The sequence below is a fragment of the Ambystoma mexicanum genome, chromosome 8 (genome assembly GCF_040938575.1).
Source record: "Ambystoma mexicanum isolate Mex_15411 chromosome 8, UKY_AmexF1_1, whole genome shotgun sequence".
NCBI lineage: Eukaryota > Metazoa > Chordata > Amphibia > Caudata > Ambystomatidae > Ambystoma > Ambystoma mexicanum.
In genome coordinates, this window is record NC_090929.1 from 1,507,998,540 (window position 1) to 1,508,026,453 (window position 27,914).

The 27,914-nt window shown below is 45.6% G+C and overlaps 2 protein-coding genes across 5 annotated transcripts in view; one reads left to right on the forward strand and one right to left on the reverse strand.

Moving 5' to 3' along the window:
- Window positions 1-1,411, reverse strand: part of PCGF6 (polycomb group ring finger 6) — a 583,658-nt gene extending 582,247 nt beyond the window's left edge. The window contains exon 1 of one of the 3 annotated variants that reach the window (XM_069611699.1): window positions 1,095-1,375. In XM_069611699.1, coding sequence (XP_069467800.1) covers window positions 1,095-1,271 — 177 coding nt within the window. In that variant the 5' untranslated portion in view covers window positions 1,272-1,375. Of the gene's footprint in view, window positions 1-1,094 lie in introns of all 3 variants that reach the window. The other 2 variants (XM_069611698.1, XM_069611700.1) reach the window with 2 other exon arrangements.
- Window positions 1,412-1,744: 333 nt separating this feature from the next.
- TAF5 (TATA-box binding protein associated factor 5) overlaps window positions 1,745-27,914 on the forward strand; it is a 304,035-nt gene continuing 277,865 nt past the window's right edge. Inside the window, exon 1 of one of the 2 annotated variants that reach the window (XM_069611701.1) lies at window positions 1,745-2,361. In XM_069611701.1, coding sequence (XP_069467802.1) covers window positions 1,917-2,361 — 445 coding nt within the window. In that variant the 5' untranslated portion in view covers window positions 1,745-1,916. The remainder of the gene's footprint in view (window positions 2,362-27,914) is intronic. The other variant, XM_069611702.1, reaches the window with a different exon arrangement.

The window sequence follows — 27,914 nt, forward strand, 5'->3', positions numbered from 1 at the left end:
TGTTCACTGGACTTCTGGATTCTCTTAGCTTGCGCCCTCGTGCCGTTCAGGTCAGGTTTCACTCAACAGACAATCTTCTGGGGATTTGAGTCTTCTGCCACTATCATCATCAACTGCGGAGAACTACCTTTTGACATTAAGTAGGTTTCCAGCCTATTCACACCATAGAGCAGGTAAGAGTGGGGTTACTGAGGGTGGTGCAGCTGGGATCTCTTGTGTACTGCTGACACTCATTGAATCCATTCTATTGTTCTGTTGCTGCTCCTGCCTTTTCACTCAAGCCCCTAGCCTGTCAGGTATTATGCAATCCTGCAAGCTGCGCACTTGGGGGGGGGGGAGGGGGGGAGTCTTTTTCATCGGTTTTCTTGATCCCGGACCTCCTCTGAGTGACCTGTCTTCTTGGGCCTGTGGGTTTGTCCCACTACACTTGGAGCGCAACAATAACTGAAGCAATGGAGCCGCAAGGCCCAGTCGCTCTTCTGTCAACATACTTTGAGTAATCTTTCTACCTCGCATGTGCCGCTGCGCTACTATTAACTTGTCTGGGTAAAGCGCGGACCCTATAATCAGGCCACACGCGCGAACCTGCTACACACCACACGTAATGAGAAAGATGTGCACTTATCTGCTGCTCGAGCAGCAGCCAGTGATGGTCTAGACTCTGGTGGTATGGGATTGGACGGTGGTCGTGTCGCATGGACTTTAACACCCTACCAAGTTTAAACTACAATTACGTTTTGTCTCCTCTGGATGTTGTCGAGCCTCCCTTTTTGACATAAAATCCACTGCAATCTCAAACTTCACATATGGTCAATTAGCTGAGAGCTCTGCATTATGATCTACAGCAACGTAGAGGACGAACTTGCTCAAAAGGTGAACTCGTGTAGTTGCTGCCAGTAATAAGGCTGCAACGCTTCATACCTGCAGAAGTAGGAAGTTCACATGTTATCAATGTTGTTGTGTGTTCATCAGGTGGACATCTGCACTTGGTCGTGCTTGCGTGCATTAGGATCACAAGAGAGAAGAGCTCATCGACATTCCACGAGGCTGACAAGATTTCCTTGCACCCTCGTAACTAAGGAGACCCTGCTCACCTCCTCATCCGGCGCCCCCAGATTACAGCGCTCCTCCACCACCTCCTCCTCCTCCTCCTCGCTGGACTCCAAGCCCTCGAATTGGAAGGCAGCGTCCATGACCTCGGGGCTGCCCATTTCTTCCTCTTCGTCCCCTAGAGAACCCGAGAGTACCGAGTCGGCTTCTGTCAAATCCATGTTTACGGCACTGCTAGCACTGGCCCGCGGATACAGTTCGAAAGCGGGCGCCACACGCCACAGATCCGTGTAGTTTTAGTTATATGCAGACCACACGGTCACTAGACAGGAAACAGAAAAAGGACAAGCAACCAAGACCCATTCTGAGGGGCTGGGTGGGATGGCTACAATATAAAGTCAACATCTTCTAGTACATAGAGGGTGAGTTTAAAAAAACGAATGTATATACTTGGAAATAATTGGTTTAATAGGCCTGGATGATTTCGTGTGATCATTTATATATGTGGCACGATATATAAATATTTGATACTTGATAAATACTAAAACACTCCTTCGCAAAATGAAAACACTTCGTTGCAGTCCTTGATATTGTAAAAAGATGCACCCTCGAAAATGAAAGTTTCAGTGTGCGCGTGGGGGTGGGGGTGGGGGGTCGGGGGGATTGACATAAACATTCCCTGTAGTCCTTCTTTACTTTCTACAGCGAATCGGTCTTTCTATCTGAAGTGCCTCCACACATGGGTCACGCCCTAATCTTCTATTGGACGGGGACGTACCTACGTCTAACGTGGTCTGTATGTACATGAAAATAATGTCCTGCTGCAAGACGCGCCGCCGCTCTAGTGTTTTGTAGCACGTCCTGGCATGCCGGGGGAGTGGACGATGGCAGCGCTGCCCGAGGAGCAGCAAGAGGTAGTGGCGGCCGCGGCTGCTGCTGCGGCGGCTGGGGCTGCAGGCCCACCCCCGCCGCCCTCTCCCGTACCAGTCAAGGCGAGCTTTGAAGCCGAGCCCAAGCCAGAGGCCACGGGCAGCGAGGAAAGCCGGACAGAGGTGAGCGCGGATGGCGCCACCAATGCGGGTGACTCTGAAACCCCCGTCTTGCCTCCCGCCCCAGAACCGCCAGACCCAGACGCCTTGCGCTCTGTGTTAGAGTTCCTCAAGAAAAGCAACCTTTTGGAGGCTGCGAACGTCCTGCGCCGTGAGCTGAAGCTTCCCGAGGACTCTGCGCCAGGTGGAGATGCCGCAGGGGCCCCCGACCCACTGTTTCTAAATCGGAGCACCGCCGTCCCTGCGCCGCCACCTGTCAAAGGTGAGTTTTTAGAACCCTCTCGTCCCTCTTCCCCCACGCTGTGTGATGCCTAAGCACAGCCCTGCACCGAGGATTTCAACTGTCGCGCTCGGACAGGACACGCCCACCACCCACAAGCTTAAAGTATCTAAGTGAATCAAACACCAAAACCAATACTCCTAAACTATAACTGTAATCTACCCCCAGCATTAGGCCACCATCTAGACCAGAATTGTTGTCCAGAAATATCATCAGAACTGTGCAGTGAGTTTTTTTCAATGATGGGTGGTTTCCGCGTTACCTCCAAAACAAGCGATACACTTACTGCCAAAAGGTTTTATCTGTCATATATTAAGTGCCCCATTAATGTCATATTTCTGGTACATTCACATATTGTAACCGCCCAGCCCCCCTCAAATGGCACAAGTATACACTGTTAATTAAATATGTGCAGGCAGTTCCTGAGTAAGTCGTAATTTGAGTGTCCGTTCCTTAGCAGTCCAGCTATCAGTTGTGTGCCAGGAGACATTTTTCTTGCCTACAGTATATTAAAAAAACGCCACTTTTTATTAAAATCTGCTTTTAATTCTTTAATAAAACAATTTTACCCCTGAAAACCAGGAGAAGGAACTAAAGTCCCAAATTGCCTACGGACCCACCAAATAAGTTGAGCGTATATTTAATGATGTTGCTATTAGTGTTTTATATTTATGTATGTTTACGTCACAGAGCACTTTGTAACTGCTACAAAGCAGCGGCAGGATGTTATAGAACGTGGCGCTAGTTAGAGGGGCTGTGAGAATGGAGGCAAAGATTGGAACTCGGAGCGCTGTGCCTGCAGTTATGCTGATGTAAGGGTGCAGTAGCGCAATCACCACTGAACTTTCTTAATAGTAGCTCAGTAGATGTACAAAAATAGGTTGACTTCTTGATGCTGCATAAAACCATTTGGTAATGTTTGGAATTCATGCCAGGGCTTGCTGCCTTTACGAGAAAACACACGGCAGCGGAGGACACTTACAAGGTGGCATCTTGAGGGGTTTGCTGCCCATGGCGTGTCCCGACTCTTTTGACTGGGCCAGCCAAGTGGGGCACTGACTTATGCAGGGGTGGCATGAAGATTAAGCGCACACACATAATGATCATAGTTTAGGGTAATCGGGTGGCCAATCAGATTCTATGAGTGCACGTGCCACCTCTGGCCACTATGGACACACCACTGTCTCTCAGCTTCAACTAAATATAGTTGTGGATTTGAGATTTGGACTACATCATTTTTGCCCCAGTTAATGATGAAAAGTACATTCAATTCATGCAATAAGAATACTACTGGAACATAGCAATAAGGGTGTTTCTTAAAAGCATATGCGTGCAGCTTACCACAGTGGTGTTCTATTACATGTCCTGCACATTTACCACAGTTAAAGAGCACTGTGTTGAAATAAGTTTTTCGAGAGGTAGTACTAGTCTTCAGTGAGTAAGCGCAGCCATCTCGCTTCTTTCCTTTCATTAAAGTAAGCAAGGTGAAAACTACTTATCCACATGGCATTATGCTGCAGCATTTATTTTCAACTAAACTGTAGAATGTTTTAATCAGGCAACATCTAATTTGGAATTTTTTTCCCCACATACCACAATTTAGGTGCACATTTTTATTTAACGATAATTTTTATGAACATGAGACGCACCAGTTTCAGTATCAAATCCCTACAGCCTCCCTCCCCTTTCGGGACAAGAAACACGCAGAGTTGCTCAGATGTTATGTTTATGGTTATTAAAAATGATCAAACCAATTTTAAAATTCGACATTTTCATCATTCTCAATCCCAATGTCAGTGGTTATTGCAATGATGAATGATCATCTTCTGGTCAATTGGATTGTTAAAGCCGCATTTAACCTAAACGTATTTTTTAAAGCACACACCTCACAATATGGACAACTGGTTCTGTTCACCCTGAGCGCATACTGCGTTGAAACTTAGAATAGGGATGATTCAGGACAGAGCTTTCAACTTATTAAAAACAAAATGAAATCTGCATCCCTGCCCACCTAAATGTTTTTTCTTCTCATTTATTGAAAATAAACACCTCCCCCATACGCAGTAGACATTCCAGTATTTCAAATAGCATCTAGAAAACTGTTTAAAGTTGGTCCACTTGACGTTCCTGCATGTAAATCTCATGAAAAAAGAAGTGTTTATTTAACGTGTAGGTTTGCTATGTTCCCTTCAATAGTTTTTCTATTCCATTAATGTGTAAAATGCACATTTGTCATTTGCAAAGGTAGGAAAATGGGTGGCAGTTAAAAATCCCTTCCGCTTGAATGGTGCAGAGTATGTAACAAGAATCAGCTTGATGATATATAACCAGGGGATAACTTAAGTTATATTATTTTTCTATTGGCCATCAGCGTAGTTTGTTTAAGTTGTCTGAATACTCTAGAGCTAATAATTTGACCCTTTATCTGAACAAGACCAAGATTATGGTTATGGTTGTAGTAGAAGATGCCGAGAGCATTTCATAAGGTGCCTGGAAACATTTGTGTATAGGCACCATACAAATGTTCAATAAATGCATTAAATAAATATATAGGATTGATGATACCTTTGAGGACTACATGTATTTATGCAAAAAATGTCGTATAATTAAATCTTTTATTTCCTCTAATGAAGGTTATTCAATTGAAGGTATGCTGAATATGTATGGAGTTAATATTATCCCAGCGATACTATACAGCCTTTAAGCCTATTATGACAAGGATGTTGTATGGTTTGGCAATCTGACGCGCCCGTTTGGGTCTTCCTAATTCAGTTTTTGCATAAGCAATACTCTGTTAACTAGGTTTGGCTTAATTAATTTTATGGAAAATGGCCCGTAGCACTTCATATTTGAAGTTTCTAGACGGTAATGATGGAACAGACATGTACACTCCTTTTTATTAGTAATAATATTGAGTGGGACCCAAGCGATCACCACTGTGTTTAGAACTTTTGTGCAGGAGGTGGAAACCTTTCATCATGATTTTAAAGTTGATACTCCAAGATCTGAAACATGAAGCCAAGCTGTGGGATAGAGGATGGCTGATGCAAAAACTCTCTATGAAAACGCTATTTAATGAATGTATAAAACGGACAAATGCGTGGGAGGCCATCTACCGAGAACAAACGCAGCCAAAAAACCTGTTCTAAGGGAAGGTGCCTGCTCGGGAGGGTCTACAACCACATTTTAGCTCACTGTACCTTTCACAGAGGAGAAATATCCATTGCATATCAGTCTGGTGCCACCCATTTAGATAGTCAAGCTCCAAAATGGTAGGCAATTCTCTGACCAAGAGTACAAACAGCAACCCCAGACACATGTATAGCATAGCGTCATTGGTGAGGTGAAGCTTTGCCTCTCTAATATATAAAACAGAGCTTTCCTTTCCCTGAACCTTTTAGTTATTTGATTAAATCATATAGTTTTCAATTGAGGAATTTTATCATGCGTCTTAGACATTTTTTTTATACTTTTGAAATTCTAGGTGCCTGGAAAACAATAAATTATAAACTATATGTAGAGGTTGAAACATCTAGACACATTCTTACACCGATTTGTATAAACGGGTATAAAGACTTTAATACTTTGGTTGTATTGAATCAGATCAATTTTGGGGCAGCATCTTTTCAGGGAATTCACTGGTTATTCTGCCTTTATTCTGCTGCCTTTAATATATGGAAGGAATTTGAGGAAAAATCATTTTTTTGCAGTGAACAGATATTTTATGTGGTATGTATGTATTTTTTAAATGTATTTTTTATATTTCGTGTATTTGGCTTCTTAGATTATTTTATTTGTTGTACTGTGTTGAGATTGATGAAATATGTCGATGGTTTGATTTGTAAACCAAATGAACAAAATATATATTTTCTAGACGTATGTAAAGTGAGATATTATTGGACTCCCAGCCTGTATTTGGCCATGGTACAGAGGAGGAGCCTGGGATCTCCCAATACACACACACATTTTGGGTCTATTTTATCGAATCCAACCTTCCAGAAGCACTTACACTTCTGAAATATTTTCATGTTCCCAGGATTTACTGTCTACTGACATTCCCCCTCAGTACTTTCACAGATAACAGAAAAGGTCTGGAATGTAATCTATTTCCCTTTTGAGTCAACCTTCAATCATAATTATATTCCCCTTACTATACTTGCATAGGAATGTCTGTTTGGCTTTCTCGCCGACAGGTAGATACCCTCTCTAAGACTGCTTTACTTCTCCCCTTCTAGTAATCGGTGGGCATCAGTCAGCAAGAAGTCAGCTCCACTCTAATGCTTGGTTTCTCTCCTTTTGTGTTGGGCCGGTTTGCTTCTTTTCCCACTGAGAAAGGCCTGGGGTTGAATTTCATAGGAGTCTTTCACAGTGGTGTGAGGTTCTAGAAGTAAGAGATGGACACAAAGGTGGCAGTGTTTCCTTTCCCCAGAGTCTTTCTGGCTTTATCCAACTTTGCATCTGTGTCTTTAACAAATCTTGATCTTTACTCGATTGACATCAGTCCCAACCCCAACAAGGAAGAAGGGTCTGGCTATCTTTGACAAGCTTATTTGATGGTCTCGGACCCTATTCCCAGTACCCCTCCTCCTGGCACACTCTTCTGCTAAGTAGGGTACCGAATGTTCACAGTTCTTTCTCTTCACTTCTACCCAGAGCCTTGGTTTACTCTCCTGCCAAGTCTTTGGGTGGTGTTCCTTGTACACATAAGATCCGTATTCCTCTTACTCACAACTTGTCCTAGACCCCCATCACGTGATTGTAGCAATGTTCTCTTGATTCCCTTCCCGTTCCAGGTCTGCCTGCCACTTATATTTGCATTTCACTTCGTGACTGGTAGGGGTATGCTTTCCTTATGATTCCCAGACCCCCTTCGCTTGATTATGCACAATGTTCTCTTAGCCTGATCTTCCTTATATACACATCCTTGATTTATTCTTCTGCCACTGTCTGTGACTGCCACTGATATTTGTGAAGTTCGTATCCCCTTTTGTGACTGGTAGGGGTATGCCTTCCTTATGTGGGACCCAGCCCCCCTATTGCTTTTCTGCTTTGCTTCTCACCCCTTGTAGTCTCTGGTTCTCCCCAGCCCTGTGATTAGCAACCCTGGTACCTGTAGGGTCTTGGCTGTCATCTTCTAGCTGTTCATGTCTTCCAGGAGCTTCGGCAGCGTGCCTGGCTTCTCGTGACCTTCTCTAGCCTTCCGTGTCCCTTCTCTGCAACTTTCCAGCAGGATTCTGGGATGCCAGCAGGTTCAGTTACAGACGGGTCCTCACCCAGTTTTCAATTGGCTTACTGCGTCATGGTGTCCCTGCGTGCATGTTTCCCTCCAGGACACGGTCTTCCATTCTGCTCTCTGGGTCTGCTCCGGTCTTGCTGTGTTCTCGGTCCGTGCAGGACCGAAGTTCAAGACGCCATCGTTTTCTTCCCTCCTTGGCTTTTTGGCCAGTGGGAGTTTCTGGGAGACTAGAGCATGTGTGTTGGTTCTGACAAGTGATCATCATTCCTAGTGTCCTCTTCTCACTCGGGATATGCTATTACAGCACATGGAAGTAATGGGGAATGAGGGAAATGGAGGGGTCTTAAGGGAAGGTTCAAGGGTTATAGGGTCAATGCGTTCTCCTGAGATATTCCCAGTGGGGTCTTCCCTCCCCATGAGATCCTCCTGCTGAGCACCAGACCACACCACCCCCTGGGGGGACTATCGGGCAGCGGCCTCACCACCCTAGCCTCATGGGAAGGAGATTCGTTGTGGTCTTCCAGCAATCCAAAATGTGTCCAAAGGAAAGTAAGCCATTCTATTCTCCATACTGTTATCAATTTGTCTCTTTCCCCTCCTTCCAGTAGGGCTGTACGTCCATCAATGAGTGAATCTCTGTTCATGTATGGTTTTGGACTTTTATTGATTAGAAACCACTCCCCTTTAGAGTTATGTATGATTTCTCTTCTTTGGTCAGCGTATGTGATGGGACAGTGTTTCAAAAGTGACATTCCGCTAAACAACCCCCTTGTGCTCATTGGGCATATTAATGAGGAGGGCAGTCTAATTGGAGTTACTTGCAAACCCAGCTTCCCTCCCACTTGATGTGCTGTCATCTCGAAGATGTTTACATTAACAGTTGTGATTTTATAAAACCTTATGTTCCATGATTAAGTTAAAAATTAGCTTTTCAGATTGTTCTCGCACAGGTGAATCCAATGATGCTAGACTCATCTCGGCACATCGTGTGATGTGCATGCGACAGATTTTTGCTTTTAACTCTCTGCTACTTTCTCAATAAATACTCTATTCCTATCCCAGAATGTCAGCCTAGCTGGCACAGACGCTTGTATGTATGGTATTGTTTATTTGTAAAGCGCATATACACAAAGCAAGTGTTTCAAAGCGCCCAAGGAGTGAGGGAACAAGGGGGTAAAAACAAGTCCTTTTCAGAGACCTTGAATTTCTGAACGATACAAGTCTGCATGGGCAGAGTGGGTGCCTAGAGGGGGGGGGTAGAGTATATAGGGGGTGTGGGGGGAAGAGTGCCTGGGGGGGGTGGGGAGTGCCTAGGGGGTGGGAAAGAGTGCCTGCGGACGAGAGCGCAAAACGAATGAAGCATGGTGCAGATAAGAGTGTGGTGCGGATGCAGGTTGTGTGAGTGGATAATAGAATCGAGCGGGTATAGAGTGTTGTCATGATTTAGGGTGTAGAGGCGTGATGGGGGGTGACCAGATGTAGAGTGAGTGGATGTAGGTTGCGGTGTATTGAGCCAATGTAAGGTGCTGAACGGATGTGGATTATGGTGCGGCTGCGGAGCGGGTGTAGAGTACGGAGCGGATATAGAGTGTCGAGCAAACGGGCATATATGTGCAGGACAGAATGATTTGAATGCATGGAACATTTGAAATGAGCATGGCACTGTACGGTTTTCGAGTGCTTGATACGATCGTAATGCATGCAACGGTCAGAGTACATGGAACGGATGGAGCACTTGGCACTTTTGGAGTGAGCCAAATCTCAAGAAAACCTAAGGTAAACCACCATATCACATCTCCACGCTTACTCTTCTTTACACCCTTCAACTAGAACACAGCGATACTATGACACCATTCGGTATAGCTGTTCTCATACCATCATCTACCTCATACTCCCCATCACCCTAATTAAAGCACTGCTGGTTATACATCCTCCAGCCTAGGCGTTCTCCTCAGGCTTAACGCAGCCAGAATCGGTCTGTATAAAAGCTGCCAGAACGAACACATACTCCTGATCTCTCAACCACTACATTTACCGCTAGAATGCAGCTATCAGACGAATCCCACACCAGCTGCACACACATCCGGTGCTCACACGCTCCGTTTGACTCTCTCTAGTCTCTCGACTGACTTGAACTTCGGTTCCTGAGGGCGTTCAACCTGCCAGCGCCTTGAGACTATACCAATGGGACATAAGGCGCTATATAAATGCAAAATAACATAACATAACAAGTGCATATAATACATAACTATGTAGATAACAGTAAATGGGTCTGACAACGATTCTGCAGTTTTTCCAAGTGCATCGAGGCGCCACCATGCAAGTAGGGGAGACGAGGGAAAAACAGATGATCTTCACGGCATGGTGCATTCAGATCGTGCAATTGCGCAGACAGGTGCAGGAAAGGGGGGGGCGCAAGTGCAGTGGGTGAGGGGGACCAAATGCACCCAGTCAATCAGAAGCTGGGTTAAGTGCTGTGAGATGTCACTCTCAAGGGTCATTGACCAAGTGCAGTAACAATGAGGCAAGTGCAAGGCTCTGAGATAAGTGCGAGGGGACTGACGAGGGTGTCGGGGACCTGTGAGACTGAGTTACATCAGGCGGCCAGTCGGAAGGCTACGCAGAAAAAGGAGGGAGAGAGGGATGGAGCAGAGAGAAAGATTAGCAGGGGAGAGGTAAGGAAGAGAAGAGGAATGTCTTGAGGAGTTTCCTGAACTGAAGGCGATCAAGCTCAAGACTGAGTGTGACAGGGAGGCTATTCCAGAGGGAGGCCCCTGCAGAGGATAAAGATCTCCCACCAAAGCTCTGCTTGGAGCACCGGCTCACTCGCAGAAGGTTGGAGGTAGACGAGTGCTCAGGAATTACAGTATTTAGGTAGGCAACGTTGCAGATGGGTAGGTCCCAGGCCCCAGAAAGCCTTGTGGGCAATGCAGAGGGTCTTGAACTTGATCCTTGCAGCCACGGGGAGCCAGTGGAGGGATTTCAGCGCCGGTGAGATGCAGTCTTTGGGTTTGAGCCCAAGGATAAGTCTTGTGGTTATGACCTGGATGAGTTGCAGAGGGCGCAGAGCAGAGGCAGAGAGAACTAGGGCTCTGGAGACAGTGAGCCGCTGGGGGAAGGTGAGAATAGGAAGAGTACCTCTGAGGAGGTGTAGCTGGTAGTTGGATTTTTTAGAGATGTCCGAAATGTGAGTGGAGAAGGAGAGAGTGGAGTCGAAAATAACCCCAAGGTTTTTTGCCTCGCAGGTGGGTGCCGGCGCAGGGCCAAGGTAGGACGGCCAGAGTGGGAAAGTGGGAGCAGGAGTCCATTTGCGAACAAACTGTCTTACTGGCGTCGAGACGGGAGGTCGTTTGCAGCACACCATGACTAATTGTGGCCAGTCGGATATGACCGAGAAAGAGGTGGCTGAGCGTTGCATGTCATTCGCATAACACTGGAAGTTGGAGATGAAGGTGGCAATCACACTTGCAGGGTCAGCCATGTAGACATTGAAGAACCAGGTGGATAGGTTAGAACCCTGGTGAACGCCACAGGTTGAAAGAGTGATGGTGGAGAGAAAGGTTCCACCTGGGATGGGTGGCAGGAAAAGGAAGGAGGTAAACCACGCCAGTGCCTGACCTGTGATTCCCAGGGTGTCGTGCAGATGTGCAATCAGGATGTTTTGGTTTACTGTGTCAAAGGCAGAGGAGAGGTCAAGAAGAATGAGGACAAGAGGGAGTGTTGGTGTTGAGATTTGAGAGCAGGTCTTCACAGGTGTTCAGAAGAGCAGTTTCCGTGCCGCTGAAGGCTCTTAAGCCAGACTGATGACCGTGGAAGCAACCAGTAGTTTCAGTTTGGAGGGTGAGCTGAGGGATAGCAAGCTTCTCCAGGAGTTTGCCCAGGCAAGGGGTGGTAGATGGGGCAGTATTTTGCCAGAATGGAGGTGTTGTCGGAGGGTTTCTTAAGTAGAGGGTGCACAAGGGAGTGCTTAAGAGAAGTTCGGGAAACTCCAGTGGCAAGAGATTGCAGAGATCAGCCAAGGCAGGAGCGCGAGAGTCCATGTTTGTTTTTGGAGGGGTAGAGGTCCACCTGTTTGGATGAAGCCTTCATAGACCAGACTTGTCTGGTGACCTCATCAGGTGTGACTGGAGTGAGAAAAGAGAAGAGACGTGGTGGTGGGTGCAAGGGAGGCTTCAGAGGTGTTGGTGAATGAGGTGGTGTGTAGGAGAGAGAGGAAAGGATGTCTTGGGTTTTTGCAGTGAAGTGTGCAGCCAGGGCCGAGCAAAGATCCTGGATGGGTGTGACAAAAGAAGAGGCTGCTGCAGGATTGGCCAGTTCCTTACAGACTTTGGAAAGTTCAGCCATGTTTGATGCCGCAGAGATGCAGGCTTGAATAATTACTCTTTACTTGGTGTGGATGCCGAATCGATATTGCCTTTGAAGGAGGCGGCGGGTTGTCAGAGGGTCCGGCCAACAAATTCCATTTCAGCTCAACTGCCCTACACTTGCGTTTAAGGGCAGCCAGATCTGAGTCATACCAAGAGTTGCACTTTTTGGAGGCTTCAGTCGGACCTAATGACAGGGGCAAGAGTATCAAGGGTGTTGGAGAGATTGAAGTTAGCGAGGGCTGTGTCAGGGTGGGAGTCCCGCCGAAGGAGGCAGGGGGTAGGCAGAGTAGTTGGTGGCAAAGGCAGCTGCACTCATTCTTTTCATGGGTCTGGTGACTTTGAGACGGAGTGCCCACACTGGGTGTGCCGATGCAAGAGGAGAGGAGAGCTTCAAGTGTGATGAGAGAAGAGAGTGGTCCGTCCGAGAGGTAGTGAGAGCGATAGAGAGAGGGATGTTTGTAGATATGAAAGCATCCAAAGTGTGGCCCACTGTGTGGGTGGAGCCAGAGGGTAAGATGGAGAAGGAGAGAGAATTGTATAGGTTGTGGAAAGCTCCTGAGGAGTCTGGAGAGTCCTTATGGATGTTGAGGTCACCCAGCAGGAGGAAAGTCAAGAGGAGGCCAGGTCAGCCCATTCAGAGAGGAAGAGAGTGGACTGTCCTGGTGGCCGATAGAAGGTGGCCATTAGGAGAGAAGATTTAGGAGAGTGTGAGATCCCGCAGACTAGCCTCTCGAAGGAGGAGTAGGCCTGAGTAGGGATGATGGACACAGGTATCCATTCTGGGAGGATCAGGGCCACTCCACCCATCCCCCTCTTATCCCCCTTCCTATCCCTTTGGGTGTGGGCACAGAGAGGATCTTGTATCCTTCAGGGAGGAGTGTCAAAGCTTGTGACAGAACCATTTCTCTGTGATGGCAAGCACATCAAGATCCACGAGTTCAAGGAGGTTGCCGATGTCAGACAAGTGTTTGACAGCAGAATGAGAGTAAAGCGTGGCAATATGGAGCAGCTTGCCATCTTTGAAGGTATTCCGCAGGGGGGCGCAAGGGACAGAAGAGCCAGAAGGATAGTGGGAGGGTGACGGGAGGAGCCAAGGCCGACAAGGGAGCCAGGAAAGTGAGGAAAGGCGAGGGAGCCTGTGCAGAGGAGGAGGAGGAGGGCACAGTAGGCAAGGGGGCCTATGCGAAGGAGGCAGGCACAGTAGGCAAGGGAGCCTGTGCGGAGGAGGAGGCAGGCACAGTAGGCAAGGGGGCCTATGCGGAGGTGGAAGGCGCAGTAGGCAAGGGAGCCTGTGCGGCAGAAGAATATGATATGATATTGCCATTTATAACGCTCCTATACACAAGTGTTTCAAGGCGCAACGAGGCAAGGGGGCGGGGGGACAAAGGGACGACGGACAACCCTCCTACTAGGCCAGGTGTCATTCAGATCGTGCAAGTGCATGGGAAGGGGGAAGGGGAGAGGGGAAAGTGCAGTACAAGGGAAGTGGAATAAATGACACATAAAACAGCTAGCTAGTGGCAAGTGCAAGGAAGTGCAGACACAAGTGCTGGCAGGGGGACTGAAGGGGTACAGAAAAACGGTCCTCAAGTGCAGGGGTTGCCAAGGAGGCAGTGCAGGTGGGTAATTGACTGGGCCTGGGCCAGAGATCAGAAAGGGTGGCCAGGTAACAGTGCAATTTCAGTCAGGAATTCAGCAAGGGAGGGGAGGAGAGAAAGCAGAAGCAAAGAGGGAGGCACTGTAGGCAAGGGAGCCTGTGCGGCAGATGTGTAGGAGGAAGGCACTGTAGGCAAGTGCGGCGGAGGAGGAGGAAGGCACAGCTGGCAAGGGAGCCTGTGCGGAGGAGGAGGAAGGCACAGCAGGCAAGGGAGCCTGTGCGGAGGAGGGCACAGCTGTCAAGGGAGCCTGTGCGGAGGAGGAGGAAGGCACAGCAGGCAAGGGAGCTGACGTGCAGCGCTTCTGTGCAAACATAGCAACATTTGTATAATTTGCATAAATGACATTAAAAAATATTTTTCATTTAGCTAATAGTTTTTCGCCCTGAACAATTTTTAAAAAATGTAAAAAAGTTGCAAGGAAATTGCCATCAAGATATTCTGATTCCCATATACAAAAGTGCAGTTATTTTTGTTTTCCATGTGATTGGTTCACAAAATATCAATGATGTTTCCTGGCCTTGCAACAGGCCATATAATGTTGGTCCCTTTGAGGCTCAGACCTGACCTAGGCCAGTTATGATCCTGGATAGGATGGATGTCATGGGAATCTTTGTCTGAAAGTTCTTTGAACTTCAGATGCTCAGAATGATTACACGAGCAGGCTGTCGCAAGCTGTCTTCATGTCTGAATAAAACCCGTTTGATGAAGTTGCTGATTACCTGGGTGAAGTACACTGCAAGCCCACTTCTCAGGATGTGTTTCTCTATATTTTTAGGGAATTGTTGGCTAGGCACAGTGACAAATGGAGGTTCATAATGAGTATTGTTTGTTTTCCTGGCAAGGCCTGTCTTTGAGAACAACGAAAACATTTGGTCATTTGGTGTATCCAGGCAGTGTCAAAGTTTATAGCCCAGCCTCAGTGGTCTGGGTTTCATTTCCCTGGGAAAATCTCTCCTCAGCACTCTGGGTGGAGTATGGTCAATTAAAATAAAATTTCGCTTTTTTTAGCCCAACTTTGCATTTTCCATTCACAAATGTAGCTTTTAAAGTAACTTTCTTTTCCACGTTTCAATGATAGCAACATTAAAATGTTTGCATCAAACTCCTGTCAAAGATTTACACTACCAAGTCTCTGCAGGCTTTTGTTATAATGTCGATTCTCGGCTCGTTGAAGAAGAAAGCAGAAATAATACAGGCCTCAATTCGATTTTCCCTTTTCTATAACCTGCTATGTTTTTCATCCCTTTAATAAAGATTACTGGATACTTTTTATGTAACTGGAAGGTTTTATTTGTTGGCCATTTCATTTACTGTGGACAAACGCACTCTTGTTGTAGATCAGGTGCTGACATTACCATATTAACTCTCGTTTGTTCCTTGAAGTGCTTTGCCCAGGATGCAGTCCATATATTTTGAAATGTAATTTATTTTCTTTTGCATCTTCTCCACTTTGTATGGGTTTCCTATATGTCCGTTAATTGTTCCATGCAGGCCTCCAGATCAGTGTTGTACTGGGTCTTTTTATGCATTGAAATCATGTATACGACAACTTTCATCTTTCTATGCTTACCATTTACGCACCACTTGAGAGCAGAGTTCAATGCAAAGGGCAAGAGACTTGATGGAATCAGTTCAGACATTATTATGTGAGATGTAAACGGCACACTATGAAGGGGTTCTTTATGTTCACTTTTTGTTTTGTGTCTGTAGATGATCATGGAAATGATGCATTTCTTAATGCATGCACATTTATATACGCAGCATTTTAGGATCATAGTAATGAGATGGAAAACGTACAATTGGGAAGTATCCTTTTAACAAACAAATGTTTGTGTTTTTTTTTTTTTTTAAGTGAATGCTTGCTTGCATTGCAAACGGGTATTTTCTGGAGTTCCTGTGTTGTATGCATACATCATCAAGGATAATGGCTATTATGTGTGTTATAAGGGCTTTCGCCAAGCACTATACATGGAGCATATTTACAAACCATTATCACACAACCAAATTTATCGACCTTGGAAGGATAAAAGACTGAGTTGGCCTTGCCGGGATTCGAACCAGAGACCTGTAGATCACTTAGATTGCAGCAGTGAGTGCTCAACCTGCTGAAATATCTTACGCTGCATGATGCATAACGATGCCTCTGTGGTGTGTTCTTGCATATTAGTTTGTAGGAGAAGGTTTTCCACAAATGTAATTAATTTCCTACTATCTAGTTTTTCCTATTCTGGAAGCAGAAGTAGCTTTCAGGCAATTAACTGTTCCTGTAGTATGTGGATGGTGCTCCCACTGCTAGTAAGCTATTCCTATTCTATGTTAGGGAAACCTGGATCACTTAGCCTCCGCTGAGCAAGTTCTTTGTGATGGGAATTTGGACTGCTGAGGCCTATGCTGTTCCTGTTATACAGAAGTCTAGCTTACATTTTGGGCCCTTCATTTCCCTGTTCAGTGTGGGGGTGCTTGCCCACCCCATGCAGTTTCCTCTCTATCCGAGTGGAACTTCTACTACTGTGACCAAGGACTTATCCGTGCTAATCTTGTACAGTTGAGACCCATGATGTTCCTATTCTTCTGACCCCTGCATCACCCACTCTTGACATAGGGCAGGTTCAAGGGTCACATGTTCATGCTGGCAGCTGTCGTGACCAGCAGAAGTAGGCTGCATTTCACTTCAGCGCTTGGAATAGATTGGTTCCCTATCATTCTGGTGATAGGGTCATCTCTTGGAATATGCCATACTGTTTTATTTTGGTTTTTTTTTTTTCCCCCTTATGGTTATTGATTAGAGCAGACAATCGGTAAAGCCACATCAAATTGATATTGTAAAAATGTCAAACCTGTGAGCCAGGTTGGCTCTAGGAATTCATGGCTCACCTGCCTGTCTCCACTTCAGAAATAGGAAAGAAAGTTTGAGCGTCGAGGACACCAACTCAAAAAAGATCAAAGAGCGAAACCATGTAGAAGAGAGGGTAGTTCCTGCGGAAGCAAGAATGTCAGGATTCGGAGCATGGAAACGAAGCCAGAAGTCCTATAAATCCAGAATAATGGAACATCTCAGTTTATGAAGATGAGGAAATTGAAGTCGAGGGTGATTTAAAGGCCTCCCCAAAACCATGAAGAGTAAATTCAATGCGCAATGAAGTGCACATTATAAAGGAAGATCGCCAAATAGTGGTAAAGGAGCCCTCAAAGTCAAACTTCAAAACCCTAGCTGAAAAAAGAACATTAGCAGACATAGCCCACCGTACAAAGTGGGATAAAAAAACACAGGGTGAAAACCAGACCTCTAGACACATGAAAAGAAGTGAAACCAGAGGGCCTGAAGTAAAGAGCCAGGAATTAAATGGTGTACTGATGGGTAAAATGCTGTAAAATTCACGTGGTTTAAGATAAAAAAAAGAACGAGAAGACAGCCATAAGGAAAAAGAAAAAAATTGTGTAATATTAGAGGGTTTTGACTGCAAATTATTAATTGAATTTTGAACCGCAATAATGTGATGAGGCTCTTACACCACATTCCAACTTGCGAAAAATTGAATTCGAGGATATTTTGATAGTAGAATTCCCCAAGGAAAGAAAAATGACTTGGTGTGTCTCCACATTAAGTCTAATATAATCCAAAAATGACTCATTGACGCTGCCCCTAGCCTAAGACGATTAGGGTTCGACATCTGTTGCTCTGATGAATGTGTAAAAGATGGAGGAGTTTTTAAGAGCAGGAATTAAGACCCCATACTGAAAAAGGGACGGTGATAAAGGAGGAAAACAATCAAATGTGCACAAGGGCATTGGGGTATTGGATAATGAGAAACTACGAGAATAGGTGCCAACTAGGGCAATTGTCAAACAGGTGGCGGTAAAAGAAGAATATTAAGGACTAAAAAAAAAAAAAAGAATCCTGATGCACAAGAGGATGCATCTTGGGATTGGCTGGCTGGTGCGTTGGTGGCGCGGGGGAAAAAACTGGTCACGCCAGACTATGGACAATAAGATGGGGATGGGTACCTGGAACACAAGGGTTTTCTCCTTTATTCAATACGGTGAAGAGAGAAACCAGGTATCATGACCTGTTATGCCAGCAGGAAACCTGGCTAACGCACAACCCCATAATCGATGAGTATAGTATACTCGCAAAAAACGCAATAAAGGGGCCAATAGGCAGCGCAATGGCTGGTCTAATAACGATTATCAAAAATGGAATGGGCCTGGAGATCATGAATGTTTTTCCACAAAACCCTTTTATTCAATCATCGGTCTAAGAGGATCTGAGGGTAGAGGGAAGCACTTCCTGGGTTTAATTAAAATCTATTGGAATGACAAAAGCTGTGAAACTGAAAAATGTGAGTTTAGTGATGAAAGTGATCCATAAGATGTACTGCAAATATGAGAATGTGTGTTGGATTCTGTGTGGGGATCTGAACATCGAATATTGAAAGATAGGGAGGCATGAACTTGGTAAAAGAAAGTATGTAGTGGTTCGAAAGAAAACAAGAACAGAATGGTGGATGAAGGAAACCTTAATTAGGAACCTAAAGATGTTAAATATCCAAATAGCTCGTGACATTCCAAGCACACAAATGTGGTGTAGAGGGAAGTAAAACTCTGTTCTGGATTACTACTTTGTGTCACAGAATGTGTGTTTGATGTAGTATGATCATTAGAAGTAGTATGCATGCAAAGTAGGACAACCATAAGGTGAGATTGACTTGAAAGGCCCCATATGAGAAAGATCTAAAAAAACAAAAAAAAACTGGCCGGTAAGGGTAGAAGGAAGTGAATAAGATCAGCCTGCATGTAAACCCAGAGGCAGTTAGTCGGTCAACAAAAAACATTAAAGCTAGGGTAAACGCGCATAAGGGTACCAAAGACTACCTACCTTTGCTCACAAGTCTAGAGGAAAAAGGGGAGACCCAGAAACTGTAATCGCATGCATATGATAATGAAATCGCGATACAGAAAAACCTATTAAGGAAGGAAATTGGAAGACTAAAAAAGCTACCGGCTGTAATGTGATTAAAGCGTTGTGGAGCTCGTAAACAAAAACTCGTAGATTGCCCATAAAAGTGAGATGATGAAGATGCAGAGACAATGTTAGAGCAATTGCCTCCAGTAATACTAGAGGATTGTGAAAGATGTTAAATGAGGAAGGTCAAAACTGGCAGACAATTCAAATGAATCCTGTATCGGAAGTGGTCTGAAAAAAATCTAGTGTAGATGCCACTGACTGGAATATAACCTTTTGAACAGGAAGAGCTGGTCGAATTGATAGGCCAGCAGTTTCCGAGCCCTAGGACCAAACAGACTGACAAACGCAATGCTGTAATCAGCCCGGGACGAATAGGTGAATTTTGCAATGGCATAATTTACAGAAGTAAAAACAAAGCCAATTTTCCCCTCCCCCTCTTCTTGGAATTTTAAAAACGTGCCGTGAAAATATTTTGTGGCTGTGCTTTTGAGAAGAGTACAGTGCTGGGCAATAAAAGCAGGACATAGAGATGAAAGACCAGCAGAGTTCACCAAAGGCGTAGGTTGTGCCTTGAATTTATTCCGTATCAATTTATTAAAAACTAAAGCACTGTGGGAGGGGAAGAAATTCTACCTCTCTATCTAGAGTAGGCTTTCGATGGAATAAATTGAGAATTACTTTGGAGGAAACTAACAGCATGGGGATGCCCAAATGGCCTGATTAGAGCTATTGAAGCATTATATGAAAACGCGTCAATTCAGGTGAGACTAAGTCAGACAGAGCTCATGACAAAAGAAATCGATACAGCGAGAGGCCCGGAACAGGGATGCCCCCTAGCACCTGTGCTATTTAGCCTATTTATCTCGTACCTGAAAGTGGCAATGAGAGTCTGGTACTTTCCTGCCTAGAATAGCAGGGGTGCCCCTGGGATGGTTGTTCTACGCAGGAGACCTTGTCATTATTGATCAGACCCAAATCTGGCTGGGATGGTTGTTCTACGCAGGAGACCTTGTCATTATTGATCAGACCCAAATCTGGCTGCAGTGGAAATTAGTAATGATGCCAGAGTATATAAATTAAAATGGCCTTAAAATAAACGCTGCAGGTACTTAAGATGGCAGCCGGAGGAAGCAGACGTGCGTAAGCGCCTCTCCCACCGGCCTGCAACAGTAAAGCAGAAATAATAAAGCCGTGGACAGTGATGCTACACAGGAGCTCCCAAGGGAGCAACATATTTGAAGGAACAGCACGAGCCGAATTCCGAGGTGACAATTGCAGAGAGAAACAGACCTACAATCCTCTGTGGAAGGCGGGATCACGCACATGAAGAGCTGATGAGAACAAAGGGCCCTCCTTGTAAGTCTAGAAACAACCCTAACCAAGTATAGAAGGTATATTATGTTGGCCGAAAACCAATCGCATTGCATGCCCTACCTCGCCAACAATAGAATCGTCAGTATAACATAGGGCGTCCATTTTGTGTAACATCCGCCATTTGCTTTTTTCTTCCTTTCTGTCAAACGCTTTGCAAAACGTATTATATTCTGAAAGCTCATACACAGTACGAGGCCACAGCAATGCCAAACAGTACAGAAATACATTGCTTTCCTCCCTCACAAGTCCTTGAAGGCGAGTAGAGAAGGCATTTAATCAGCAGCCCAGGTGCCGGCTTGTCTCGCTAGAACTGTAGAAACAGGCAGTTAAACATGAATTATACTTTTCTAATGGCCTCCCTTCTGGACTCTTCCTTAGATCAGGCTGACCCCTAGTTCACAAATGGAAACCAGTAGATAACACGCATTGGAATGTGTCTCTCCTGTGAACACAGTATCCTTGCCGAACAAGTGCCTTATGTTCTTCCTAACAAAGAACTAGGTCTGCAAACTGTTGCTAAAACTAGTATAATAGATTAAATCAGCAGCTTGTCATAACGTGTCATATTTGTCATAATTGTCAATTACCGAACTTTAGTTCGAGAAGATACATTATGGGCGGTTTTGATGTGTCACAAAAAGATTGTATGATTGCATGTTCATATATATATTATAATACTGTTGTATAATGTTCGCTCTCTTGCGTCTCACGAGGTCTGGGTGACGCACGTTGCGAGACGTTAGACCCAGTCGGCCGACTGAGCATATATTTTTCTTTGCAATAAACCCTAGTACTTGGAAATCGAACCTCGTGTCTGTCGTATCACTAGTATATGGTGATTATGCCTTGTTTACATATGCAGAGGGTCTTCAGGGCCTAGCAAAAAATGGCGCCCGAATAGGGACCCTCCCCCCTTTTGCTCCATCGTATGCGTTGAATTTGAAAAAGGCGAAAACAAATCGAGGCCGTCGAGCTGGGATCGAAAGGTGTTCGGGGTGCCCCTGTGAAAGTGATGAGAGCATCGAGACGAGGGTTCCGAAACGAGGCAGATTGAGCCAGATACGGAGTCACGACGATTCTTGGTTGCGTCTGTATGCGGACGAATTGCGTCTTGAGTGACGAACTGATTGATCAGGTGAGTCGTGCCCCGATTCTTAACAGCCCTGATATTCATTGAGTGTTGCTCTTGCAATATCAAACGCCCAGGGTAAGAAACGAGTAAGATCAATTATGCCTGGGAAATTGTCTTCCTGTCTAGTGGGATTTTTGTATAGCAGTAGATCATCTTTGGAAACTGGCCAGGTTGCGCCACCCGTAGGGTCACCAGCGTTTGAAATGTATGTGTAGTATGGAATAGGGGCAATAATGTTTAATGCAATTTGGCATAAGCAGATTTACAGTGGCCGAAAGATGGAACTTTTGAATTGGCACGTATAGAACACTTCAAATCAGTACTGCTGCACAAGGAAGCACGCCCCGTGACATTTGATGTCATAAGAGACTGGAGGAGGGAAGCTAATCTCCGTCAAAAAAGTAGGGAGAAGCATGCACGAAGACACAAATCAAACACAGAAAAAGCACACAAGCTAGATGAGCTTAAAGTGACAGAAGATATCAGAAGACAGGACAGGAGCTTTCATTAGGCATACAAAAAATATATCCACAAGATTTGCATATATCAGATGAACTAATAAACAAAATTCTGAACGAACAAAGGAAAGAACATCCTCAAAGTAATGTTGACCCTATTGCACCTATACACATTGCCCCTCCACCTCAGTTGCCACTCCCACTCCTGTTGTTCCATCTGCACCATCTCCCCCTGTGCACGTGTGTCATGATGCCTACCTCCAAGGAGCCAGGTCCGACCCAGCAACCCCAGAGGCAGGCATCATTTCCCCCAGGGGAGTGCCAGCGGGCCCAAGCTGGGGCCCTTGTTGGACCCCTGTCCTGGCGCCTTAGGCGCCAGGCTCATAAAGCTAGACATGTGTTCAAGTGTTTTGATGTGCACTTACCGATGCAGACCATGCTGCTACATCCAGGCCCTCTTGAGGCCTGAATGGAACTACTTTACCTGTGGGACTACTTTCCTCCCGGGTGTGGTCTGGGAAGTATACATACCTGATCGGTGGAAGGATACACACTTGGAACTTCTTCCAAAGCTATTTAAACCACGCCTGATCAGCAACTCACGCTTCGCGTTGTTCTGCTCCTCGCAGCTGGACGCTCACCGAGTCAGCTCCTGCATCTGGACCTCAGCCACGCCTGTCAGTATCCTGGGTCACCTGCAAAGGGAGACAAAAGACCTTACCTGCTAAATCAGCACCACGGAGACATCACACCGACGATCCTGAAAAGGAAGACATCATTTTTAAAAGCATTTCTCTACAATCGCTGCAGCGCTGCATTTCACTCACCTATCCTGGGCGCCTCCATCTTCAGCAGCGATCATCCGGATCCACAGCCACTTCCCAGAGCCTAGAGAGAAAAAGACAAGAACAAGGTGAGAGAAGGAAGGGAATAGGAAAAGCTCAGTTTCCTTCTAAGACTTACCTGTTGGGTCATTCCCATTTCATTTCGGGTCTTGCCGCTTCCAGGCATTTTCCGGACCGCGGCCCCTATGGGGAAAAAAGACAAAAACATTGAATGAGCGAATGCAAAGACATTACCCGAGCGCTCATCCAGAACTTACCTGTCATTTACTGGAAATGCACGTTTCACTTCGGGTCGGCGCCATATCTCCGGCATTCCGAACCCCGGCCCCTAAGGGGAAAAAGACATAAGCATTAGCGCTTGCTGCAACAAGACAATAAACATTATTGTTAAGCTTGGACTTTTGAACTTGCAACAGAACTTTTACAGCGCCTTACCTGAATAGTCAAGCTTATCTGAACTCCCATCAATCCACAATCCAGTGAAGTAACTGGGTTTCAACGCGCCCCTGCATCTGAAGCAGGATGGAGAGCTCCTCCTTCCTGACCCTAAGGTGAGACTTCACGTGGAATCGTGGAAGGGTATCGTGGAGGGTTGGAAGAGAGTAGGAGGCTTGAGCATAACTCTGTCAGTAGGTAATACTCCCTTTTCACGCACAGGGGAATATTCCTGCGAGCCAGAGAAGCCAGAGTAGAGGTGCCCTTCCTGTTCATCTTCAGAGTCCTGCGCTTCACCATTGAAGGAGCATCAGCACTCGAAGCCAGACCTGCGCCTCCGTGGGAATCGGGTGAGCGTTACAACGTGACACCATTTCCCCCATTACCGAGAGAGCGTGAATTAGCAGCTGCCCGAGGAGGCAGTTCTACGGAGGAGGGGCCTGCTCTAAAAGGGAGCACCAGAGTAACTCATAGTACGGTTAGCAGGGAGAGAAAAGAAAAGCTGAATGAATGGGCAGAAACGTACATTGAAGGCAATGATGAGGGATCCATGCAGAGTTCCATGTATGACTATAAGAAGCTTGGCGAACAGGTATTGTTAGAATGCATGGCGGAGTATCTTATAGATAAATGGAAACAATTGACTGGTATATTGGCACCGCAGAAGTTGCGGGATCTAAATTTTTTTTCTCGTATGAGGGATAGTGCGGCGGAAGTACAAGACCATGTAGGCCGACTATTTGAGTTTAAAAGTGAGCTTTATCAATTGCATGAAGAGATCAAAAGAGGGAAACAGGTGGTGCCATATGTCCAACAGCAATTTTTGCCGCCGTTAAAACCTGTTAGTGAAGAGATGAACATTTTTACGCGAGAGGCGCTTGGATGGATTACGGATGCTGCCATTACTCCAATGGAAGTGCATGATACGTTTAATAAGTATACCCTAGAGATGCAGAGAAAGGTATTGCAGGTAATGGTTGAGTATTTGCAAAATGAGTGTTTAAGATTTTTTGTTGCCCCCCCCACCCACCGCCCCGATTTAATGACAATATACAAAAGAGCATTTTTACCTGAAACTGGAAGGTCTGCCCTCTCCCTCAATTTAGCTTTATTACTTAATAAACAAACCAATGAGGAAACGCCTAGTTTGCAATTGCCCATGAGAGGAGTGCCCCCCACGTTTGTACCCAAAGTAGAGATTGCTGTTGTTGATGGACAGCCAGCGAGGGTAGTAGAAGCCCATTATACAGCGCAGTTCGTGCATGTCCCTTTTTCCAGACAGGAGGTAAATAATATAAAACGAATAATCCCTGATTTAAGGAAGAATCTGGTGGGATTTTATAAGGAGATTTGAGTCCTATTTAAAATCATCTATTTTCACAATGAGTGATATTGATCTATTTCCTGTGATTCTCCCGATAGACATATAGAAACAAATTAGAAATGTAGATGACGTTGATATTTTGGGTGGTACATGGGAACATTTGTTTGAAGAGGATGCAGACAGAAAATCTGGTGAGAAGCGGCCGCCGGTCCTGTTAGCCTTACCAGCGCGAATAGTACAGAAATTAAACATTTTAATACCTGAACAAAGAATTGTCTGGGGTAAATTAACTACTTGTGTGCAAGGTAAAGATGAAGCGGCTACAGACTATTTCAATAGATTCGAAGAAGTATTTGCAGATTTTAGTGGCCAAAATTTGAGTACTGAACCCGGGAAGAGTTTTTTGACGAGAGGGTTGCTACCGATGACATCTGAAAGTGCATGGCAAGCAAAATCACAGAGTGAAGTATTAGACACGGCCCAACACTATGAGAATAGAGTAAATGCAGGAAAAGTGAAAGAAACAAGGGACAGAGTTAATTTAAAAACAAGGGTTTTAATGCAGCAGGTGGCAAATAATAACGGGGTTGGAGGGAATGCGCAAACGAGAGGGAACATTTCCAACATGCATGGAGGTCCAATTGGATTGAATCAATATACCTATTGTAAACCAGGTCATTGGAAAGCACAGTGCCCACAGTTAGTGTAGACATGGGAGTACCTCGAGAAGACAGAATAGAAACTCAGGGTGCCACAAAAGCAGAATAACCAGGGGAATAACAATTGGTACCAGAATCGGAACCAAAGCCAGCATCTGCAGAATAGTACAGGAGAAGGAAATGTTTTTGCTACGGGGCAATGCATACTACTCTGGCGACTTTACATCTGATGATGTATTGTTCAACTAGGACAGCCCAAGACAGGGTTTGGAACCAGTATCTATTCCCGTAGACCAGAAAGGCCCCTACGTAGAAATGTTGGGAATAGGGAGCACACTTTTCGAGTGGACACAGGTGCACAGAAGTGCTCAATTGACCATCACTTGGTTCCAGAAATACCACTGTCGGGGCAAAACATCTCGGTAGGGTTCGCAGGTACACCAGTAATTAGCCCAGTGAATACATTGACCTATTGATTGCTGCTCACACAGAAGATATTTGCAAAGAGAGTACCGTTAAATTGACACATTGGACACCTAAGTCAAGTAGGGACGAAAGATTTGAACACAGAGAAGAGAGGAGACAAAAGCACATCTGAGCGGTACATAAAATCAGCTACAACTCTGTTTGATGACATGTCCGCTAGAAGAGCCACTAAACAAACCCCGACTGAGCTAGAAAAAGTAACAAAGAAGGACAAATGGAGCTGGTTTCGCAGTGTCCTAACTAATGGCAATCATCTGGGGATGCTAAGTCGATGATACTCGCATCCCATTCGTCTGTGACAACACCTGTGAGTGAAATCCTAAGTATAGCATCTTGGAACACCAGGGGACATGTCCATCTTACTGAACCTGAGAGCCATGACCTCAGCCGCTATGACATCATATGTTTGCAAGAAACGTGGCTGCGCGAAAAACCGGCCCTCGACGGCTATTGCATTGAAATATCTCTGGCCCACAAGGGACTACTAGGCCGCCCCTCGTCAGGTTTACTCACAGCGATCCGGACTGGCTCCGGGGTATCAATCATAAAGGTCATAAAGCAGACCTACGAAATCCTGGCAGTTCTAACCACATGGAATTCGGGAACTTTCTTGACTAAGCCGGGAACACAAGATGTTGTAGCAATAATAAATGTGTACTGGAATCCTCAAAAGACTTCAACTGAGAACATGTGCGAAGAAGTGACCAGTGCTCCAGATAAGATTTTGAGGTGGGAGTATTTTACGCATGATTTTTCAAATTCGAGAGTAAATGCAAAAACAAGAGTAAAAATGGGTTTTCTCCTCTGCAAGAGAGTAAAACGTATCCAACACATTTACCCAATATATATGTAAAATCAGACCCGTAGACCAAAGGAGTTGTAGATCAGAGGTGTCTGGCTTGCGCAGAGCCCTTCACGTCACATGCAAACGGCACATCCCATCTGAGCACACAGTAACAGCACATCACTCCACTTGATAATGGCATATATCCTCCCTGAACATGTTAGCTACGCATCTCCTCTTGACACATACTAACGAGTATGACACGTACTCTGTGCACATGGTAAAGGAACATCTCTTTTCAGCATTTTCAGAGATGTGCTGGTAGCATTTGAAGAGCAAATTTGTGTCATTTGCATGTGTAAATTGCACCTTTACACCGTGCGCATGCTAACAAGCACATCTCTATGCATATGCTAATGGCAGACATTGTTTTCACGTATTGCTAGAACACGTTCTGTTGAGCAAGCCCGATATTTGCACACTTTGACAGGACATATCTCTACCCATAGTGACCTCAAATCTCTTCTCTGCGCATGCTATTGGCACATCTCTGCTCATCTGCTAATGGTGCATTGTCTCTGTGCACATACTAGTGGGACAGCTCTCTATACATGCATGCTAATTGCGCGCATGTGCACAGAGAAGATGCGCATGCTAACGACACGCCTTCTCTATGCATATGCTAATGGGACATACCCTCTCTGCACGTGCTAATGTGCAAACTCCACATCCTGTCTCTGCACATTCTAGCAGCACATCTCGGCTCTGCATGCCAATTGCACTTCTGTTCCATACTAATGGCACATCTCTTCTTGGCACATACAAATGACACACCTTTACTAAGTACGTACTAGAAGACATTTCTTCTCTGCGAGTGCTAACATAGCATCTCCTCTGCCCCTGCTATAATGGCACATCTCCTCTCTGCCAGTCTTAAAGGCATGGTCCAGTAAAATTTTTTATTGTCCCTACCAGTCGGCCATGTTTTTTTAAGCCTAAGTGGCTCGATTTTAGAAAACATTCCTATGGACCTTACCCGAGTTTTCGTCCATTAAACGCACGCGAAAACAGGCACCAGGGAGCCGCCATTTTGTGATAATCCTATCACTTGCCCCATCGCCCTGGCTGACCTGCTTCTGCGGCACTAAATCAATTCCCCCGCCCCTGAGCCTGTCATCAGCAGACTCGTACCGCCCATTTCCCAACGCCAAAGCACGTCTTGTGTCAACATTGCTGCGCTTCAGCTAATGACGTGTCGCCATGGAAATGGCAGGACGCCTCTTTCCTCAATAAGTATAAACAGACCGTTTCACAACACACAGCAGCAGATTTTCGATTCCATTCCTCTCTCTGTGTTACTTATAGTATTTTGTGACTCGTTTCTGTGCTCTGGTCAGCTACCTTCGCCGCTTGTAGCCCGTGTGAACACCTGTACCATCTCGGTAAATTATTTTACTTTGTTTACCACACAATGGCTACAATAATGCCCTACATGTACGAGCCTGAGTATACAGAGGAGTATACTACTGGAAAGGAAAGCACGCGAAAACGATGGGGATGCGGACGGCAGTTGGGAGGACGATTCAACAGATAAAGAGCCTGGGCCTAGTCGCATGGACGGCGTCTCCACCTGGTGCACATGCAATTGGTGCGAGCTAATGCCAACCGAGGAGGAGAACTGCTGCTGCCGAGAAAACTCGGGATGCCTGGCCTACATTTCGGAAGGCGAGCCACGACCGCAATGCATCACCGAGCTGCCAGACTTCAGGGCAGCCTGCCTCACACGGGCCGTGTTGAGAATAATGATGGTG